The 21,584-nt window shown below is 41.9% G+C and overlaps 1 protein-coding gene across 1 annotated transcript; it reads right to left on the bottom strand.

The window, feature by feature from the left end:
• Nucleotides 1–3,945: 3,945 nt before the first annotated feature.
• On the bottom strand, nt 3,946–18,219 carry LOC111220334 (germ cell-specific gene 1-like protein). The gene is made up of 5 exons (XM_022743393.1): nt 17,919–18,219; nt 17,148–17,195; nt 13,694–13,846; nt 4,586–4,697; nt 3,946–4,246 (listed from the first exon to the last, which is right to left on the bottom strand). Exons 1-5 carry the CDS (start codon nt 18,217–18,219, stop codon nt 3,946–3,948), a joined length of 915 nt encoding a protein of 304 aa, XP_022599114.1.
• Between the last annotated feature and the right edge of the window lie 3,365 nt (nt 18,220–21,584).

The raw sequence follows: 21,584 nt of genomic DNA, 5'->3' as shown, positions 1-21,584 counted from the left end.
ACCTATAAGGGAATATATTATTATCACATATACATCCTCTGGATATATAAAGATATACGTTTATAATATATATGAAATATCTATAGTAGAATTTGTTTATGTACATTTATTAAAAATATCTACATGATTAATTTTTACACTTCTACATTATTCTAATTATACAATTCTATTTTTTTTATTCTATTCTCCTGTTTTAATATATTTTTTAAACATTTCTTTTCAATTTTAAACATGTATATCTTCCAATTCTCAGACTCTTTAATAATAATATCAACATATATTGACAAGCATTGAAGGTATACGTTTATAATACATATATGAAATAATCATAGTAAAACTTGTTTATGTGCAAATACTAAAAAGATCTATATGATGGATTTTTATATGGTACAATATTTTGAGACCATATATGTTAACATGATATATTTAATTTATATATGCAGGTTTATTAAAAGAACATACATATAAAAGTTTTGGACCCTCCTGTATATAGACTAATATCAACATATATTGACAAGCTTTGGGATGGATATATATCTATGTAACATCTATCTACCATATAAGCATACATACATAAACTACACATAAATATTGAATATGAAATTTCTAGTAGGTTTCATATATCATTTTATATGGAAATTCAATTTATGTACATGTATTACATTTGCATATGGGTTAAATGCTGTTATTTTAAGGTCTTAATGAGAAAGCTTTGGATTTACGTTGAAGAGCATCAGTGCAATTGCTTTGCAAATAAATTAATTTACATCAGATATAATAAGATGCAAACGCGTCCTGGAAAACCTGGGAGACGGTTGATCAGTTTACCAGTCATGGAAAACACAAGGGAAATAAGAGAAAAAGTGAAATGTCCTGGAAAATTATCTCAAAATGTCGTGAAGCTCGGAGCGGTGAGTGCTGGTTAATCTCGCTAATGACGTCACTTCCTGTCACTAGTCAAGAAGCTAAAGTATGATAAACTGATGAGAACCAGCTTTGAATCTACGGTTAGCTAAAGGAAAAAATTTGTTATAAATCAATAATGATGATAATAATGATACATTTTATTTATTTTATTTAAGTTCTTGTGATCAATTTGTCATAATTTCATAATTAATTAAACCTGTAAGAGATGCTGTCTGTCGTATGAGTCGGACTGCACTGAAAATGTTCTAGAAAATTTTTAAATGATAAATCAAATAAAATGTATATATATGTGTGTAGTTGGTGGGTTGAGAGAGAAGAGGCGTCAGTAACAGTGAGTAAACAGCGCCATCCTGTGGAAAATAAATTAAACTTTTGGGAAGAAGTGGAGCAGAAAGAGTAAAAACATGTTTCTTTATTATGATTCTCATTTACCTTTAAATTAAATCTTCTCATAGAAAGTTTTATTCATATTAATCATATATTACGTTTCAATTAATGACATCACACAAAAACTCTGACACACACACAAAGACAACAATCCAAGCCAGGGAATTTAAACTGACCAAATAAATAAATACACAAATATAATACACATTGTTTTTGAAATGCACATAAAAGTACTTTATATAACAACGACTTCATTCCAGCTCCATCAACACAGTCCACTGAACATAAAAGTCTTGACCATCAGGTAGATATCAACACAGAGAGCTGCTCCTCTCGCTCAGGAGTTTGGCAGTTTGCACAGACGACGACGTTTTTCTTCTGAAGCGGTGATCAGTCCGAGGAACAGCTCGGTTAATGTCGTGAGTGCAGAGCATGCTTGTTTCATCTGGAGCATGCTGCTTGGAGGTGAAGGCACTCAGCGCGGCCCCGCAGGCGTCCTCCACCCGTGTGACCGTGTGTGTGTGCGTGTGTGCGTGTGTGTGTGTGTACAGTCCGAACACTTACTCCACAGTAGCAGTAACACCATCCTCTCCACACAGCTTCACCCAGGTCTTCCAGTCCTCGTCTCCATCCTCGGTTTAACCCGTCACAGCAGCGTCTCTCAGAGGAGTAATGAGTGACCACAGCTGCAGAGCCACATGTGGCGCTGGCTCGGCACTACGGTTCTCACAAGTGCTTCACGTAGCATTTTAGCATCAACACATCAGTTCTGAGACATTAGTATAGTTTACAGCAGTGGTTCCCAACCTGCGGGCTGTGGCCCACTGGTGGGCCGTGCAGGTATTGCAAGTGGGCCGACAAATCATTTGCAGAACACAAGAATTTTGGTGAAAAAAGGAATAAAAAAATAAAAATACAACTTTAAAATGAAACAATAATTAAAAAATGATATAAAATGTTAAAAACTTATGTAGTTGCTGCCGGACCACATCGTCTACTTGTTTCTATCTCAGTGTGGTTGCGTGCTGAATGATCACATCCAGGGCAAAAACTGGAGAATGAAAAGGCCAGATGTGAGCAACAGTTAAATGGACAGAGACAGAAAGTGAACGGACAAAGAAAGAAAAACTGAGCTTCCTACATGTTTCCCCTGCTTTCATTTCAAATTGAATATTTGATCGTTATCATACTACGTATTGTTTACGAGGTCGGATGTGGGCCGCCGACATGTGACATTTTCAAGTGGGGCCCGAGTTGGAAAAGGTTGAGTGGACTGTATCTTCCATTTTACCCTGAATGAGGGAGTTCATGGGAGATTTATTTGGACAGCAGGAACAGAAGAGTTTATGGAGCCAGTTAAAGGTTACTGGAGAAAAGAATGTCCATTACAATCAGTGTCAAACCGTTCAGACATGATTTCAGTTCACATTCCAGACTTTGATTTAAATATGTTTGTATAACTTTTGGTTTCACCATGTTGAAATTCCAACACTGTCTCATTTCAGGGCACCTTAACGTTTGGGACATAGCAGCGATGGGTATATTAAAGCAGAATGCAATGACTGTCTGTGACTCATAGACACTAGCACAGCTCGTATCCTCATGTTGAACAACAGCAACTACAGACTGCAAAGAAACAAGCCCAGGTATCTTACACCTGCACTGACAAAGCGATGGAACGCACCTGAGTGATCACAAACACCTGTGGAGCCAAACGTCCCAAACATTGAGGTGCCCCTCAGGGCCTGTGTATAAAAAAAGTGTTGTAATTTCAACATGGTGAAATTGAAATGTATGAAATTACCTTTAAACTAAAGTGTGGAACATGAACTTTAATAATGCGTGAATGGTTTAATTTGAAATAGGACGCCGTGTATCTTCTTTGTCAAGTTGTACCTTCACCGGGGCTGTAACCAGGGTTTTAGTGATACTGAGGTAAAGAGATTTTATTTTATTCTTTAGGAATTAGAATTAATATTATTTTTAACCTGGTTCGGTTTCAGTAAAGACTGATTATAAAAAAAGTTTGTTAGTTCCCAAACAAGGAAACAGAGAAACAATATGATTTGGCAAAATAAATAATATGAATAATTATATCTTTTTACACTCTTTGGGGCTAAACAGCCAAACATTTTCCTCACAGGTTAGCGTGGACCAAAAGAGAGAATAAATGTTGGACTTAAATTTGTCAGGTTACCAGTAACATGAAAGCTAATGTTGCTCAAAGTCTGCTGAATGTTTAAATGGGCAGTTGTTTTAAATAGCTAACACATTAGCTTCATTAGCTTCAACTTCATACGTCACATGTGTTTTCCAGTGTCTTCGAAAGACGCAAGAATCTATTTAATGCAGCTTTAGGATGAAATTGTAAAATAAATTGAACATACAACCTGAATCTATAAAGACAGGCTCAACTGTTTAAATAAGCAGCTGTTTTAAAAAGCTAACACGTTAGCTATGTCAACTTTTGATAAGACCGTAATATGTCAAATTTGGAGTTCTGTCACCAAACGACTAAAAACCTGATTAATGCCGCTTTAAAAATCTCTCTCTCTCTGCTGTGGTCTCCTTTTGTTTACAGTAATTAACCATCATTATCAGACCGAACATTCACGACACACTGTCACTCCTCTAGCAGTACTCCTCCCCCTGCGGGTCGGGCAGGTCGTTGAGGTCCAGGAAGATGGAGGTGTTGGAGAGCTTGCGGCCGTTGGACGACAGGTCCAGCAGCTCCTCGGCGGTGCTCGGCACCGAGCTGATGTACATGTCCCAGACCTGCTCCGGAGAGTCCAGCTCCAGCAGCTTCTGCTTGATCTTCAGGTTCTTCTCGATGTTTCTGCGTTTGTGCTTGAACTCCAGGATGGTTTTGGTGTAGCGGTTGATGGTGGTGACGGAGGACGCCATGCAGGCTGTGAAAGAGCTCCACGCCAGACTAAAGTGAAGAGACACAAACAGGTTCAACCTCTTTCTTCAAATTGGTGCATTATTCATTAAAATACATACACAATAGATATCTGTACAATAGATTTCTGTCCATTATCAGGACATATGTTATATTATATGTTATATGTTATTTTCTGTGTAACAAACTACTCTTAAATAAACTGTGATCTTACCCAGTTCAATTAAAGCTGACGTGATCATTATATTATACGTTGATCAACAAAAATAAAATAACTCTGAATCAATCAAGTCTGAATTAATTAAGGTAATTAAAGTCATTTCAGCTCACAGGTACCACAGCGTCTTCCTGTGCGTATCTCACACTCACATGTAAGACCAGCTGTAGTCCCAGGTCTGAGGTTTCCAGTCCTCCGGGCCCAGACTCACAGTCAGCTGGAAGGCAGTGGTGAACATCATGTGGGCCACCATCCCCAACAGCCCTGATGCACACAGAGGGAACACGGCGTCATCACAGGGGAGGAAGACAAACTCATCATCCTCCTCGGAGACTAATCACTGCACGTCCCTTCAGTCACCACTTGGTGGCAGTGTTGCATAGTGTGAAACACAATGGTGACGTCTCTGTGACCGTCCTGTACGATCTCCTAACAAATCTGTCATATATCACATGTCCTCTCATATATGAGACCCAAGTTAGAGTATTTCCATTTAATGCTTCTTTATTTTTAACTTTTAAAACAACATAGTGTTAAAGATTACATCATTAGTTTTCTCTTTGTCAAGTGTCAGGTGACTTTCCCCATACAGAAATGTAATATATAACATCTATGTCCCTATATTAAGAGACAAGATGTTGCCATATATATATTTCATATATGCAAATTCAATATATATACATTTACTACATTTGCGTATTTGTTAGCAGTTCAACCAAAGAGATAGTTTGCGCCTAAACTTGTTCAATTTCATTTAAAGCTCCATGTTTTCTTCTTCTTCTGTGTTTTATTTGAAGTGTTGATCCATAAGAAGATATAAAAACCATCTCAGTGTAGTTTTACATCTCCTCTCTCAGGCTTCTCTCTGGAGCTCTAGTAACAACAGGTCGGTGAGCCAATCAGAAGAGAGGAGGCTCTGAGCCTCTCTTCTGATTGGCCGACTGTTTTCTGAGTGATCCAATAAAAATAAAGCAGATTTCAAGTAAAAACACTCAGAAAAACCAAATCCTGCAAGGTTTGGATGGTGGGTCCAGGTGGGCGGGGCTTGGTGTCTGCTTTGTTGTGACATCACAAAGTTCGTTTGTTACAGTGAGTCGTGTTTAATTTGCAGCTGATTCTGAGGCCTGACAGTGAATCTGCAGAACTACCAGAGTTTTGGTTGTTTAAGACGTTCTTATACAATTAGGATGAGTAAATCTTGCAGGACGTGTCAGTCAGGACACAACAATGTAGAAAAAATTATTTATTTCCTCATGAATCGTCAGCTGATGAAATGGAGGACACTGAGAGATAAACATGGTAATCACATCCGAGTGTTTTTGTTTGTGAGACAAACAAAAAGAGTCGGAGGGAGAACGGAGACAACTGTTCCCTGCGTCCTGTCCCCCTGAGCTGCTGTCGCTTCACATGCCAAGCTCTCTCTGTAGAGCTGATTATTACTTATTGTTCTTATACTCAACAGTTATTTTTAACTTTCATAAAGAAGAAGCTGTCAGGATGAGGACTGAACCAATCTGTCTCAGGTAACACTGAGGTTCCTGGAGTTAAACCAGAACCAGTATCCATCAGATATTTGCAGCTACACTAGGAACCAAAGATCCAGCCGGGTCCAGAGTCTTTTCTCAGCAGTTCGACCTGCGGGTCGCTCAACATCAGGCTTCACACAACAGTCTCTCCACCCTACATGTTCTATATGTACAGGCACTGACCTCCACAGGGGGCGGCTGACGTGATACTACCTGTGGTGGCCACGTACAGACGGTTTCTGCAGGTGGACAAACCTGCCAGATGAGTTCATTTAAGAGAACGACAGCCAGTTCTGTTTGTACATTTTTAATCTTTTAATCAGCTCCTCATCCTTTCCTCCTGTCTTCCAGCTCTCGTCTTTTAATGTTGTCTGAAGCTCTGGCTCTCATCACACTGGTATTCTCATCACCCATTAAATAGAGCAGGAATAAAAACCAGCATGTGTATCCCACCAATCCGATTACCACATAAGCCTCAAATCCCTGAGCCACAAACACCTCAAACTCCCGTCTCATCCCCCGTCACTGTTCGTGTTTATTCCTGAAGACATCCCGGTGTCATCTTAATGTGACGCAGCGTCGTGTCGGGACGAGAGGGACAAACCCTGAGATCTGAGTCTCAGCTCATATCATGAAATCACACAAGGTCACTTCATCCTACATGAAGTCAATAAATGTCACGCAGGTTCTGTTTATCTTAGTACCAGAGCATCTGACAAGGACACACACACACACACACACACACACACACACACACACGCACACACACACACACACAGGTCGTCTGTATACACTGCTATTCCCTCCACGGTCACTAGGGGGCAGCAAGGTTAACCATGGATGAAAGAGTGAATTAATAAATGAATAGAAGCAAGTTTTTAATGGACTTATGATATATTGAATAATACAAATCACAAAATACTCCCTCTTTATCTGGTTCAGTTTTCTTTTCTCCCTCTTTAGAAAAATGAAAATGAAAGTTTTCATTCATTCATTATCAACAGCATTAACAAGAGGCCATTCATCCCATTTTCAGGATCCCAACAAGATGTTGGAAGATGATTAACAGAAGAGGAAATCAGTAAAAACACCAGTGCTTCAGTTTTACAGCTGGTCTCAGGGTCTGGCCCAGGTCCAGGTCGAGCTAAGTCTCGGTGGCATCATGAATTTATTACTGTTCTTATTGTTTGAATGTGTGTAGTCGTAAAGTTTTAGGTTAACTGGACCCAAATGCAAAATGCAGACCACCACAGCTGAGTTCTTGCAATAAACAGATTTATTAAATAACGCCAACAACAACAAAAAAGACTCACTGAACTGGTAAAAACAGAAATCCAAACTGGGGACGAGAGGCAAACAACATCCATGAACAAAAGTCTGAACGCAGGAGAATCCATGAGGGAAACACGAGGAGTAACCAGGGAAGCACTAAAGACTAAATACATACAAGGGGAGCAGGTAACAAGACACAGGTGGAACACATTAGGGCGGGGCAGACACACAAGGAAAGCTACTTCAACATAAAACAGGAACATAAAGACTCCCATCAGGGCGGGGCCATGAGAGTATTCTCATTCTTTCTATTCATTGTAAGATTTAATAACAAAATGCAGTTATTTAGGAACTTGTTTTAAAAGGTTCAGCAGGTAGAGCGGGTCGTCCACTAATCAGAAGGTCGGTGGTTTGATTCCCGGATCCTCTGGTCTGTATTTCGGCGTGTCCTTGGGCAAAATACTGAACCGTGAATTGCACCTGATGTATCATCAGTGTGTGAGTCTATACAAGTGCAGAACTATTCACCATTTACATGTGACATCTGGCCTGTACTGGACATCGTGCTCAGAGTGGGTGTAAGCACGACTCACTCACCTGGTGCATATCTCACCCGTCAGTTCATCTATTCTTTCTGTAGCGTCACTGTTTGTGTAGTTAGTGTTTGTTGTTGTGTCTTTGTCAGTAGTTGTGTAGTTATAAAGTCGTTTAACGTACTTTCAGTCACTTAATGTATCTTCTCTTTGTTGTTGCTTTGTCTAATTTCCTCCTAAAGTCAGTTTGTGCTCGTCAGACACTCTGGACTGATCACCAGAGGAGCGGTTGTTAGTTTTATTGTGCTGAGTCTGAACTTACAGCCCGGGCGGATAATTAAAACGCTTCAGCCTGATAATTCTGAGTAACGCTGTATTTCCTCGAACTGAGCAAAAACCTTCACTACAATTTGTGTATGTACATCTCTATATACTGTATATACCTGTGTACTGTACCTGTCTATGTATCTGTGAGAAACCGCCAAGGCCAAAACTCAATACTTCACTTTCACACATACAAATATACAGATACTAAGCACTTGCACTTATGTGCATATTATTATACATATACATACATGTATACATGCATTTACACACATACAGTTATACATGTACATACATATATATATTCATAAACACATGCATGCATAATGTGAGTATGAGGGTATATGAGTGTGAGAATGTGTGTATGTGTATGTGTTTGTGAACATATACAGTATATATGTGTATGCATGTATATATGCATAACTGTATGTGTGTACATGCATGATAGTACATATGTATGTGAGTGTGAAGTATTCAGTTTTGGCGTCGGCAGCTTCTCATATTGATCTGTGACTTCTGTATAGTGGTAAGAGACATACATGAACATGTACTGTACACTATACATGTCATACTGTTTATACAGTGCAGCCATGTATGAGATTTTTTTGTTTGGCTTGAGGGACCTAATATTTTGCCAGCTGGGAGCTTCGGCTCTATTCCACTCCCATTTGGCACAAAACACAAGTTCATCGTCATTATCACCGAGATGCACAACATGCAAATACAGCACAGAAAGTCTGAAGTCATCATCACTCTCGCTCCTCGCTCTAACTGTCAGTCCAGACGTCACGTGGTTTGTTTGGCTGTAAAAACAGGACTCAGTGTTTCTGCAGCACAATCACTTCAAGTAAAATTAATCACCTACTAAACTAAAGTTTGTCCTCAACAACCACAAAGTCTGTCTCTCCTCCACACTCTCTCTCTCTTCTCTACGTCTTCACTCTCTCTGATCCTCTCTAACAGATGACTGACAGCTGTAATAAAGGCTCATCTGCTCCTTTCTATTGTTCCTGTGGACTTCATTACCATAACCACTCTCTATCTATTCTCCCCATTAAAAACACAAACAACTTCTAACTGCCTTCCTTCATTTAAACCAATCACACATTTTACAAGCTCAGTAAACCCTGAGCTAAACCTGGGAAGCTCTTAAGAAAACCAACACAGTGCGACAGACACCACAAGAAATGTATGCAAACATCTGACTTCTGCAGACAGTGAGTCACATATAAATGAAGTATTAGGGATGCAGACGGGGGGCTGAGAGGTTCGGTTACTGTTGGACTAAACGCAGCGGCGGTGAAGCCTGAGTGTGAGAGGCTGCGGCAGCAGGACAGCACGCTGGGTTCAGATCCTGTCAGCCGAAAATAAAAATATGACTGAAGGATGGTCAACACTTCCTCTCTGCTGTGATACACTGATACTGGAGATTGTGTCAGCTGGTGAACCTGTGGACCGACCCTGACAGATGAAAAATGAACCTGAATCCAATTTTTCATGTCCATGTTGGAGCTGGAGTGTTTTTTTTTGTCTAGGCCTTTGTAACATTTCCAGACTTTGTTTGCAAGGGCAGAGGAGGAAAGATAGGAAACAATTCACCTTGTTGTCTGTTCCTGGTTGGGCGCCAAAAATATTTGGGCTTCAGTACAGAAGGAGGAGCTCAGTTAGCCTTCTTGAAAACATTTAAAGTTCCTCCAGTCATGTTTTAAACTCTGTAAAAATCCTCTGCTGTGATTCATATTTAGTTTAACACGTTTTTCACACATTAAACCGGGTCTGAAGCTTGTCTCCTCTTACTTCCTGGTTGAGAAATCTGGATCAGGCCTTCAGCCCCGCCCACCACCTGCTGGCTCCAGGTGGACAGGTGAAAGAGCAGAGAGCATCAAGATGGTGAGAGGAGGAAACATCAGAGAGACTCAGCCTCATGTTTGAGCCTCAGTCAGACCCAGACTCAGAGGAGGAGTCTGTTGAGACCAGAACCAGAGACTAGCAGACGGATCAGAACCGTTAGCATAGTTAGCATCTTTTCAGAACGGTTAGCATAGCTAGCATCTTTTCAGAACAGTTAGCATAGTTAGCATCTTCCAGAACGGTGAGAGTCTTTAGCATCTTTTATTTGTTTATGTTGTTTGTTAGCTTGTAACTGGCAGTGGCTGATGGCTTAGTGGTTGTGCTAATGCTAACTCTCTCTCTCTGTACTTTATTTAGCCCTGCCCCCTGTCCATAAAAGTTGACAGGATTGTCTCCTTAGGTTTGTGACGTATAAAACTCAAGGTAAAACACTTGATGAAAAGGGTCACTGGTCATAATAAATCCAAAATATCTGGAGAAATATCTCATGACTCTGAGATTAGCTTCAAATCTATGGAGCGTTTTAGCGTCTTTCAGCTCATTGTTTTGAAGTTATGGCCCAAAACATTTAATTCTGATTCACTAACACCAACCTGATTTCCAGCAGCAGGCAGCTGTTTTCAGCTCTGATAAACCCCATTATATAGTACCAACACTTGCACACTAATTAGCTGCTGCTGGCGTACATAGTAAAGCTTTTAGTAGCTAAAGAGATATTTCCCTCTGATGTTAGTAACAATTCATTCCCCGGGAGTGACACATGATGCTGCACTTTGTACTTCAAGGATAAATCCCATGAAAGACCAAACAAGCCTGTCTGTGGCTCGCAGCCTCGACCCCAAACATTAAGATTAAAAAGTAGTCACAAAAATATAATTTCTATAATTTTTAAAGAAAGTTGAGTAGCACTTTTTAAAAAAACAGCTGAGCTCTGTAGTTTTTACCAGACATTACTGAAACAGGACTTCTAGTGTATTTGTTGGGGACTATTTTCTGCTGTGGATGAATACACATTTAGTGCATGCGTGAGTACTTACTACAGCAAGATGGTGTTTGTGGGATTCACTTGTTTGTTTCTTGGAGTTTATGTACCTCAATGCAAAGTGTTACCATGGAATTTCCTGATGTTAAAGAAGAAGAAATATAAATGTATATATAAATATATAATAATATTATTACTACAGGGACAGATAAATGTCACATGACACTAATGAGAAACAGAACAAGTGATACAAAGCCTGAAGGGTTAAGGGTACAGCCTGTTCACTGCTTCACTTGCCGACCAGATCAAATGGGACTTACTGACTCAGTACTTAGTCTAAAATCAAAGCGTTCGTCAGAGCAGGAAAATCTCTGACTCCAGACTGATCAATATGCAGCCTCAGGCTCACTCAGGTCTAAATATACCATGTTTCTGAAAAGAGTTTCTCCAGAACGAAGTGTAGCTCACACGATGATCTAAACTTTGTTTGCTGATCATGAGCGTTCCTTTACAGCAGTGCTGAACCATCAGTGCTATAACTAGGCCTTATTGACATATCCTCCACATTGTTAGCTCAGATTCAGCTGTTCATTTTACAGAAACCATGACAACAACAGTAAAATTAAGTGAGATTTACCAACATTGTAAACCAGCAAGAGGAGAAACTTTTATTCTTGTTTTGAGATGAGAGAAGTGATATCACTAGCTAGCTGGTTAGCATGCTAACTTCAGTAGAAGAAAAGACGTGATAGAGACAGGAGTTAACAATGCTGTTTGTTTCCACCTCTGGAGACAGCTGTTGGTGAGTAAAGGAATGAAGTTTGATGCTAAACTCATTGATGCTAACGTTAGATATGTAGCAATAGCAAAACTCTCTGATATTTTTTTGCAGGATTTGGCCTGAAAGACTTGAAACGTGCTAAATGTGTAAACAGGCAACTGTTAAGTGCTAAATGAATGTGTGTAAATTTTAAATGAGCTATTTGTAAGTTTTGCTATTGCTACATAGCTAACGTTAGCATTAACAGCTGTTTACTCACCAGTCTTTCCAAGAGCTTCAGGCTATTCTATAGTCTAGAGTCTGGTGCTACCTGGGTGTTTCTAATAAAATATACACGGTGCATATGTTACAAACCTCAAACATCAAAGAATGTGTTCAGAGCATGGACCCAGGTTGTACAGGGGTGGGGGGTTGGTGTGTGTGTGTGTTGTGGGGGGGGGGGGGTACCTTTCTTCACCCTGCAGCTCTCTGAGACATTTCCTCGCTCTGACCCTGACCAGTCAGTGAAAGGCTGCAAGTCTTTGCTGCTGAGCAGAGGATCTGTTGCTGCTGATTCGCTGCCCGGAGCGTGGTGGTCGAGATCATTTTCACACAGCGGATTAGAGAGAAGGTCATTGTTAAATCCTTCACAGACTGCAAACTGGCCAGAAATCTTCTCAGGGGCTGAGAGGCTGAAACTGGCCTGAACATGGGATTGAACAGTTGCCAGTGTGAAAGCAGAACTAAGAGCTCAACTGCTTTAAAGCTGAACTGATAATAAAATTAATTTTTGTATCCTCAGTGTTTGTTTTTTGACATGAACTTTTGGTTCCAGGTGATTTGACTCGTGTAATACCTGTGTGGGTGGGACTAATTAGTTCATTATATCACTTTAATTCCAAAAGCCACACAGACAGTTAATCTCCTGGGACACACTGTTATGATCTGAAATCACACCCTCATTTATTCAGTCACTGTGTTAGAGACAGTTTCATCAGTAGTGAGCGGTGTAACACCCAGCGCTGACAATGCTGCACCTTTAAAGGTGTGTGTTACAGTACGATGTTTGCAGGTGGTGCTCAGCTTACACAGCTTTACACAGCCCTCTACAGGACTGTGGCCGATGTGATGTCACAACATGCTGCTTTAAGACTGTGCAGTTTTACTGTCTGTACCATCAAAGAGTTGAAGCTTTTTAAAGAACTGAAGCAGAGGAAGAACCCAGTGATCGTGCTTTATCATGGTTTTATGCTTTTGCTTCACCAGTCTATAAAAAACTATGAGGGGAGGGAGAGAAGTTCATCCTGAGGCCTCAGTTATAGCTGTTTCTATCCTGCACATACGCACTACGAATCAAATCAAAATGGTGAAATCCATGCAAGAAGAATAACAACACAGTTGTATTTGTATTCAGCGTCCATGTTTGTTTTCAAGCTTAGTCACAGTTAGTATCCTCGTCAGTAACGTTAATGTCACGAACCTATACTCTCCTCGTGGTCAGTCGGCACAAAGATACCAGTTGACATGTCTGTATGTCTGCACAGAGCCTGTATTCAGAAACTGAGCCTTAAAACCAGCCGTCAGGACTTCTGGAACTTTGTGATGTCACAACAAAGCAGTCACCAAGCCCCGCCCACCTGGACCCACCATCCAAACCTTGCAGGATTTGGTTTCTCTGAGTGTTTTTACCTGAAATCTGCTATATTTTTATTGGATCACTCAGAAAACAGTCAGCCAATCAGAAGAGAGGCTCAGAGCCTCCTCTCTTCTGATTGGCTCACCGACCTGTTGTTACTAGAGCTCCAGAGAGAAGCCTGAGAGAGGAGATGTAAAACTACACTGAGATGGTTCTTAAAACCACAACTATATCTTCTTATGGGGCAACACTTCAAATACAACAGAAAAAAATTTAAAATACGGAGCTTCAGACACTATTTCCACAAATATTACCAAAACCAAAACAGACTTATTTCATGTAACCGTACTCTATGTTATGTCACGACGCCACTGACCTGAGAGCACGGTGAATATCGCCGCAAAGGCATTGAGCTTGAGGCCGTCGATGACGTTGCCGAAGTGACACACCTCTACGGACATGAGGATGCCCCCGGTGGCCAGCAGGAGGATGTACAGGCACTCTGCAACGATGCACAGCCACAGCACTCCTGAGGAGAGAGGTGAAAAGTAAAGAGGAGGAAAAAATGACATGAAGACATATTTATGTTGTGGGTGTGGGGATGAGCACGGTTCAGTGAATGATGGTGGGGGTGTGGAGAGAGGGAGTGAGAGAGAGGAGCGATGGGGGTTGAGAAAAAATATAGGTAAGCAAGGGCGAAGGGAGAGGACAGGGACGAGGAGAGGAGGAGGAGGAGGAGGAGGGGAGGAGGATGAGCCTGGAAAGGTGGAGCAGTGACCCCGTCACCCATATGATTAACCTTCACAGTCAGAGGAAGGATATACGAGCCTCCACGAGACGCACAGCAGCCTGAGCTCGTGGCAGAACGTACGTGGTGCAACGAAATATCAATGGATTTAAAATCCTCTACATGTAAGCTGTGGTGTAATTACATATATCACCCAAGGGCAGGTACTTATTATGTGGTTAATTAATCACAATGTGGACTGGAGTAATATGCCTAAAATATCCCTGTATGAATTATGAATGGAGTTACATCCTTCAGCTGGAAAAAAAAACCTTTTTTATCTGCTTCAAATTGAATTTAGTTTAAATGTTCAATTAAATTCAGAGTGAGAGGGAGGAGAGCATCAGGCTGAATGTTATTAGAACTTTAAGGCTTTAAACCGGCTGCAGTTAAGTGCATTTATAGAGTTTCCCCCTCATTTTGCTTTGATATGTAATATTTTAATCATGTGATGTCAGCGTGCAGCGGAGCAGCATGCAGCTGAAACTCTCTGTACGACACAGTGTTAAAGCCCGGCGTCTGAAGATCTCTTCAGGAAACATGAACATGGAGTGGCCCGGTTCCAGACGTCTCCATCATCTGCCCACGTCTTTGTTTCCACAGTCGGAAGAAGAACGAAGCCAATCAGAGGTTTGTCGGCAGGATTAAAGGATAAAGATGTTTTTTTTCTTTACTTTCCTTTTTGGCCACAAATCCCATGAAAAGAACCAAAATCATGTGTTAGTGTCTGACTTCTGTAGCCTGTCTGTGGCTCACTGGATTTAAAAAATGCCTCAGGTTCTTTCTTTGAAGAACTTGGAACTGTAGTTTTTAACACAACATTGTGTGTAGAAGAGCAGTTTCTGAAGCTCAGAGTGAGCGGCTCCACCGTTGCCATCTTGGCAGTGTCTGACTCCGCCCCTAACTCCCAGTTAATCCAAAAATGATCAAAGAGGAGGGGCGTGTGTGGAGCCGAGACTTTGTTGCATAAACTGTTTGTGGCAAGCATGAGCTCACCCACCTGTCACTCAAAGAGGCCACGCCCTCAATCCTCCATAACTGTAGTCCTTAATAAAATGTAAACAGGTGAGTTATACACACAGGTGCCATGAAGGAGGAAATTAGCTCTAAAGAACAAAACAGTTTTTGTACGAGGCTGTAAACATGTTTATTTCTGTTGTAAAGTTGGACATTTTAACATGGGAGTCTATGGGGACTGACTCACTGTTGGAGCCAGACTCTAGTGGCCATTAGAGGAACTGCAGCTTCTGGCACTTCATTGTTTTCTTTGCAGAAATGTCTGAAATCACAGATTATTTTAAAGAGAGTTTGCGAGGAGGAGAATTGCGAGGACAGGTGAAACAGTATAGTACCACCCCCGCCTCATTTACAACCAGGAAAAACCCTGTTGATGAAAAAAGATACAGGTTGTTTTAAATTGACTCTGAGATATAAAAAAGTCTCAAAGGGACAGTTTACACTTATTTTCTTTCTTTGAGAGAGTTTGATCCCATAAAACCACAACTTGTTGTTTTTACACTTTGGCTTTTAATGGATTAAGGAAATGAGATGAAGTGTTAATTAGAGCTTTAGATGAACTAGTAGGTGGATTTTATTCCCTTTGCCAGCTGTTTCCTTGTTTCCAGTCTTTACACTGATCGCCACCTGAGCTTGCAAATAAGCACATCTCAAAGGAATCCTCCAAACTATTCTTTTAAATCAATCCATTACAGGGATTGATACGAGAAACAGCTGACGTGACTCAGACTGAGCGATAAGGTGAGAGTGAAATGACAGCGCAGTCTGATGTTCAGGCCGGAGCAGCTGATTAGAGACCAGCAGGCGAGGAGGTGATTGATTTATTGAGACTCCACTTAACTTATTACCCACCAGAGAGAGTGATCATTTAAACCACAGCTCTGTTGTGTCGCTCCATCAACAACTATTGATCCTGCCACCAACACTCTAATGAGGATGATTTAACCACAGCTCGTTAACTTCGTTGCTTAAGATGTAGAAGAGGACGATGTTTGTTTGGGGGGGGGGGGCACTAGAAACATGACGGACATGTTCATGGCACTGAGCCCAGAGATTAAAGGACAGAAGAAGCTCTAACAGGAGAAGGGGGGGGGGGCTCCTGCAGAACCGGAGGCTGCAGTTTCAGGACGACAATCGAAGTGCGAGTACGACAGCTCTTAGTGAACTAATTACTTCATTAATTCTAGCCATCTACCATATTTATAATAATACAATTATATATCATTATTAATAATACACAACTGTGGTCCTGACACTGCAGGAGCGTGATATTTCCTGATCTTATATTAGCAAATTTAAATGACTGAATTATAGCAGCAGGGAAATTTGTATTAAATTAGTACATGTTATTTCTCTCTCTCTCTCTCTCTCTCTCTCTCGCGGGGGTCGTTCACTTTCCTTGTTATTGTTTAATATTGTATAAAAGATATGTACAGTATGTAGTGTAACCTTGAATGTGTCCCCAGAGTCGTAGTATTTGGGCGGAATAAACCTTTAAAACTACACGCACTTGGACAAAAAAAAGCAGTATTTGGAAGTGCTCCCGTTGGCCGACATGAAAACCTCAAGTCCTGGAAGTGCGGTCCTGAAACTGCAGGAACATACAAGTGGAGAAACCTCCTGGCAGCGTTTCACCACAGTGACAAAAGCTCTTAACTGTCGACTCCAGTCAAAGTGGTCACCACAGCACTAAGCAGCTTAGTTAGAGAGCAATCCGAAAACAGCCTCTACGACCAAAGAGCCGAGGGTTTATTTGGGCCCGGAGATGACAGACCTGTAAGAGGTTTGTTTTTTCAGCCTCTCGTGACTCTTCCACCTCCGTCAGCTGCAACTTGGTCTTTTTATAAAATGGACGGAGCCTCGCTGCTTTAATCTCTGCACAAATGACCCAGTGTTGTGTGTGTCTCTTCTGCACCAGTGAGATTGCATTGCATTGCCACATGCTCATAAATAAGTGCATGCATTTCTCCACGTCACTGACGATGATGTTTGTGTGCAACAATATTTTACATAAATATATTCTTACCTCTTTCATTCGAAGGTGCAACGTAAAGGAAACTTCTGCATTTCTCACCTGGAAGAGACGGAAACATGAGACACTGAGAACTGAGACTCTTCATCTGTCATCCATATTATTTTTCTCTTTTTTTTTGTCTCACAAAATTCAAAATTCACAATTTGATCCAATCTGTGGAGGGATTTCATTTCTGTGTTTGTGCAATGACAAGGTGGAGCAGTGAGGATGACCAAAGATTCAAATGCTTGTGAGGAGACAGATCCACATCTGGGGGACCAGGCAGTTTTTCTGAGACATTAAAATCAAGCTACAATGATGAGTTGATTAATCCAGAGACATTAAGTTAATTGATAATTAATAGATTTAGCATCGTGTCTGGTTTCAGCTTCTCAAATGTGAATATTTTCTGCTTTTCTCAATCATGTCAAATTTCATATATTTGGATTACTGGTGAGACAAAACAAGATATTTGAAAATGTCTTGTTATGTTCTGACATTTTATGGAGCTCAGTTTACTGCGTCTAAAGATCCACAAACACCTGTTTATCTAAGAGCAGGTGTTTAGGTTTCATCTTTTTCTGATTTAATAAATGTTTCAAATCCATTTCAGAGGTTAATCATGAAACTCCAGATTGTGTTAAATCAGCTTTCTGGTGTAAATAAACCTTCCTGAATCAGGACTTTGACTCTGGTTTTGTGGGTTACTGGATCGACGTGACGCACAGCTCGTGCGCCCCGCTGCGCTCCGGTCCCAGCCGGTGCCGCTCCGAGGGAACTCACCGGTCATGTTGATGTTCTGCTCGCAGGAGAACCAGATCCCGGTGTGAAACTTCCTCATCACGTACTTGTCCTCCCCGGTCTCCCAGATGTACTGCACCAGCCGCGTGTCGTTGATGTTGGAGCTGTTGAACCGGATGCAGAAGGACTGTCTGGTGGTGCCCGGCCCGGTGCAGAACGGCTTCACCACCTTCCGCGTCCCCTCGCACCAGTAGCTGGTGGTGAGCGCGGACACGGCCAGGAACAGGGACAGGAAGTTCAAGGTGAGAGCCAGCGACGCTCTCCGCCGCCGGTCGATCCCCATAGCGGCGACCGGAGGACCGAAGACGCCGAACTTAATCCCTCGCCTTGTATGACACCGGATTGTGGCGATTTCTCCTCCTCAAACCCTCATAATCCGGTTATTCCGTTAACGTGTCCGCGGCCAATTACCGCGGCGCGTCTGGTCCGAGCTGCGGCTCCACTCCTCTCACATCTGCCGCTCAGCGCAGCCCACTCTCATTTTGTAGCTGCCCCCCCACACCCGCCTCTTACACCCCCTCACACACACACACACACACACACAGACACACACACACACACACACACACAGCGGAGCTCCTCCATGGATCCTTTTCTGTCTTTTAAATAAAACATCTAAACAAAATCTGTCATAAATAAAATGTTAAATATAAATAAAAAATGTTTAATAGAAGTTTAATTACATTCCAGCACGTGAACAAACACTTATTAATTATTTAAAATACGTTTTAAAGGGCCATTCCTTCAATTTAGTCTAAAACTTTGAGGACTGGCAAATGGCAGGCCACCAGGCAAATGTTTGGGGGGCAGGGGCGGATCATGAGGGGCACTGGCCCCAGCTGAAATCTGAAGTGCCCCTGTCCTGTCATTGGTCACCTGACTCTTCACTTTAAACACTTTTGTAACTGTAGTGGTCACATGGAGAACGATGATTCTGATTCTGACTCTCATCATTTCTGCTGCGAATCTACAATTAAAACCATCTGAGATGAAGAAGATGATGTCATCAAAATCATTTTGAAGGAGCGAGGGCCAATGGGAAAAGTCCAACACTCAGGCGACCAATGGTGTAACTTCTTCACTCACTCACCAAAAAATACTCGCTCCCTCTCCGCAGAGTTTTACTTTAAATTTTAAACCCAGACAGTGGATCTGTCCCAACATTTAAAACATTCCTGCATAAATACATGATTGATTTTTAGGCCATAACACCTGGGACCTCTACAGAACCCCCCCCCCCCCCCACACACACACACACACACACACACGAAAGGACGAAAGGAGAGAAAGAATATTAAGTGAAAGTTCATCACTCAGAAACCTGACAGATATCACCTCCGTGTAACAACCGCCAGGGGAATCACTCTGCTGGAGTCAGGGGTCAGGGTCAGAGGAATCTGTGTGTGTGTGTGTGTGTGTGTGTGTGTGTTGGGGGGGGCATCAGGTGTTAACGGACACGTTCAGTTCACTGTTCACTAAAACCAAGTTCAGTGAAGGCAACACTGGGTGTGAAAACATCCAGCCTGTCCCTGGTCTGGTTTTAGCCAGTATTCTGCTTGTGTGTGTGTGTGTGTCTGTGTGTGTGTGTGTGTGTGTGTGTGTGATGGAGGCTGCTGAACTGCAAACGTTTGTCCCCTGAGATGAAAAGTCATCATTCTTCCCTCCTTGCCCTCCCCCTTCTTCTGACCTACAGCACTCCATTACACACACACACATACATACATACACACACACACACACACACACACACACACACACACACACACGCGCAGACTGTTGTACCCCCAGAAGTGATACAATACAATCGTTCAATCTTCACATTCGTTGAACTATAATCATCATAATTAATATCAGTCATGTGTTCACTGCCCCTGCTTCACATCCGATATATCCCTATCACTGTGTGTGTGTGTGTGTGTGTGTGTGTGTGTGTGTGTGTGTCTCCCACGGGGCTCCACAGATAATAAATAGTGTGTTGCAGTGTCCACGGAGCCTGGACGTCACACACACTGTTTGATCCTCTTCCTCAGGCCTGTTCCCCTGATCTCCAGCTCTCTGTCTCCGTCAGGTTGATCCATGGTGCTGCTGCAGGAGCGACAGGGAGGACCCAGTCTGACTGGAGCCTCACTGAGGGCCGAGGGCCAGCGCCGCTGCTGCTTCACTCGCCTTCTTCCCCGAAGCCTCAGAAGAAGAACTGAAGGACGAGCAGCGGCGGCGGATTCTGGTCACGTGTGATGACCTTGATAAGAGCTCTCAGGTGTCTCATGTGCTGCCTGTGGTTATGAATATGTGAGGAGGCTGGTTGATAATGTTTAGATGTGATTTATTTGTACACATTTACATTTCTATCTTTCGGTGGGAAGTTGACAAAGCGCCACGCCGTTCACCTGATGAAGCTGCAGGACGGTCACGAGCTGAGGTTAGTCCACATTTCTACACTGAGGATGTTTTATTTTGAAGGACGCAGGAATACAGTTTTTTTCTTAGTCCTTTGTAACAATCATATTTCATATTCCAGACATCATGGCACAATCAGATGAGCACATCAGTCAGTGGTGCATTTATATACACTGAACATATGATATATATAATATGTAGCACTCCCCTCAATAGACCTTTTACTAAGGGCAGGCTTCTGGGTTCTTTTATTGTATTTTAACCTTTAATTTTTAAATGCATTAAACAAAACACCAATACATTTTTATTGATAATACGCTTAGAGTAAATTCTTTATTATCTTCTTTGTTATCACAACACCTAGGCTAGATCATGAAATGAAAAAATACCTTTTCAGTGAAATAGAACACTTTAAGTTCCCCAAAATGTATAGCCTACTCCTATAAGTTTCAATATATAAACTACTCTTTAAGTTTCAAAAATACATTTTAAGTTGCAAAATTACTTTCAAGTTTCTCAAATGACATTCAAATCCCAAATATTTAGATTTGAGATACTTTCAGTAATAAACTCAAACACAACTCAGTGGGCCCATACTCACACACACACACACACACACACACACACACACACACACACACACACACACACACACACACACACACACAGTCGGCAAAACAAAATAACCCCGTTGCAGGCCTGATATGGTGACCTTTGAGTGCGAGGAAATCCAACTTTATTCCCAACGATCCAGTAACAGTAAAGGAATTGTGTTACCTCCAGTCCAAAGAACAGCAGTTTACCCGGTCCGAGTCCTGAAGGTGACACTGCAGGTAGACTGAAGACAGGCCGGTGAGCAGGCGATGGAGCCTCCCTGGCAGCCCGAGACCATGACCACCGACGACGAGTCACACACACTGGCAGCGGCCGATCCGAATCCCCATGCTCCCGCGCTGAGACCACGGGCACAGCCGATAGCAGAAGCTGGTTTAGCTCCTCGCGGCTAAGTCCGTTCGCTTTGATAGCGAATGCTAATAACACAATACGAGTTAGCTCAGTAGCTGGACTAAGCTAACAACAGTGCAGCTTCGACAGGAGTTCCGAGCTGTAGAGAGGGTTCCGAGTGTGGAGCAGACAGTCTCTTGTACACTGAAAACTACACTCTTAACTGTTATCTCTGTAGACTTTCACAGTCGTGGCCATGCGTGTCCGTTGTGTCTTGTCGTGTCGTCGTCCCGCTTCTTTTTTTTT

The sequence above is a fragment of the Seriola dumerili genome, unplaced genomic scaffold, assembly GCF_002260705.1.
Source record: "Seriola dumerili isolate Sdu_G_001 unplaced genomic scaffold, Sdu_1.0 BDQW01000068.1, whole genome shotgun sequence".
Classification (NCBI taxonomy): Eukaryota; Metazoa; Chordata; class Actinopteri; order Carangiformes; family Carangidae; genus Seriola; species Seriola dumerili.
The sequence above is the reverse complement of the archived record's forward strand: the minus strand, read 5'-3'. Positions and strand labels throughout refer to the sequence as shown.

What these genes read in the sequence shown, in the direction of transcription:
- LOC111220334 (XM_022743393.1), bottom strand. Translation starts at nt 18,219, where the DNA reads ATGGGGATCGACCGGCGGCGGAGAGCGTCGCTGGCTCTCACCTTGAAC. An exon ending in GCAGAACATCAACATGACCG is followed by an intron (nt 17,196 to 17,918) that starts GTGAGTTCCCTC and finishes CGTCTCTTCCAG; the next exon opens with GTGAGAAATGCAGAAGTTTC. An exon ending in GACTACAGCTGGTCTTACAT is followed by an intron (nt 4,247 to 4,585) that starts GTGAGTGTGAGA and finishes TCTTCACTTTAG; the next exon opens with TCTGGCGTGGAGCTCTTTCA.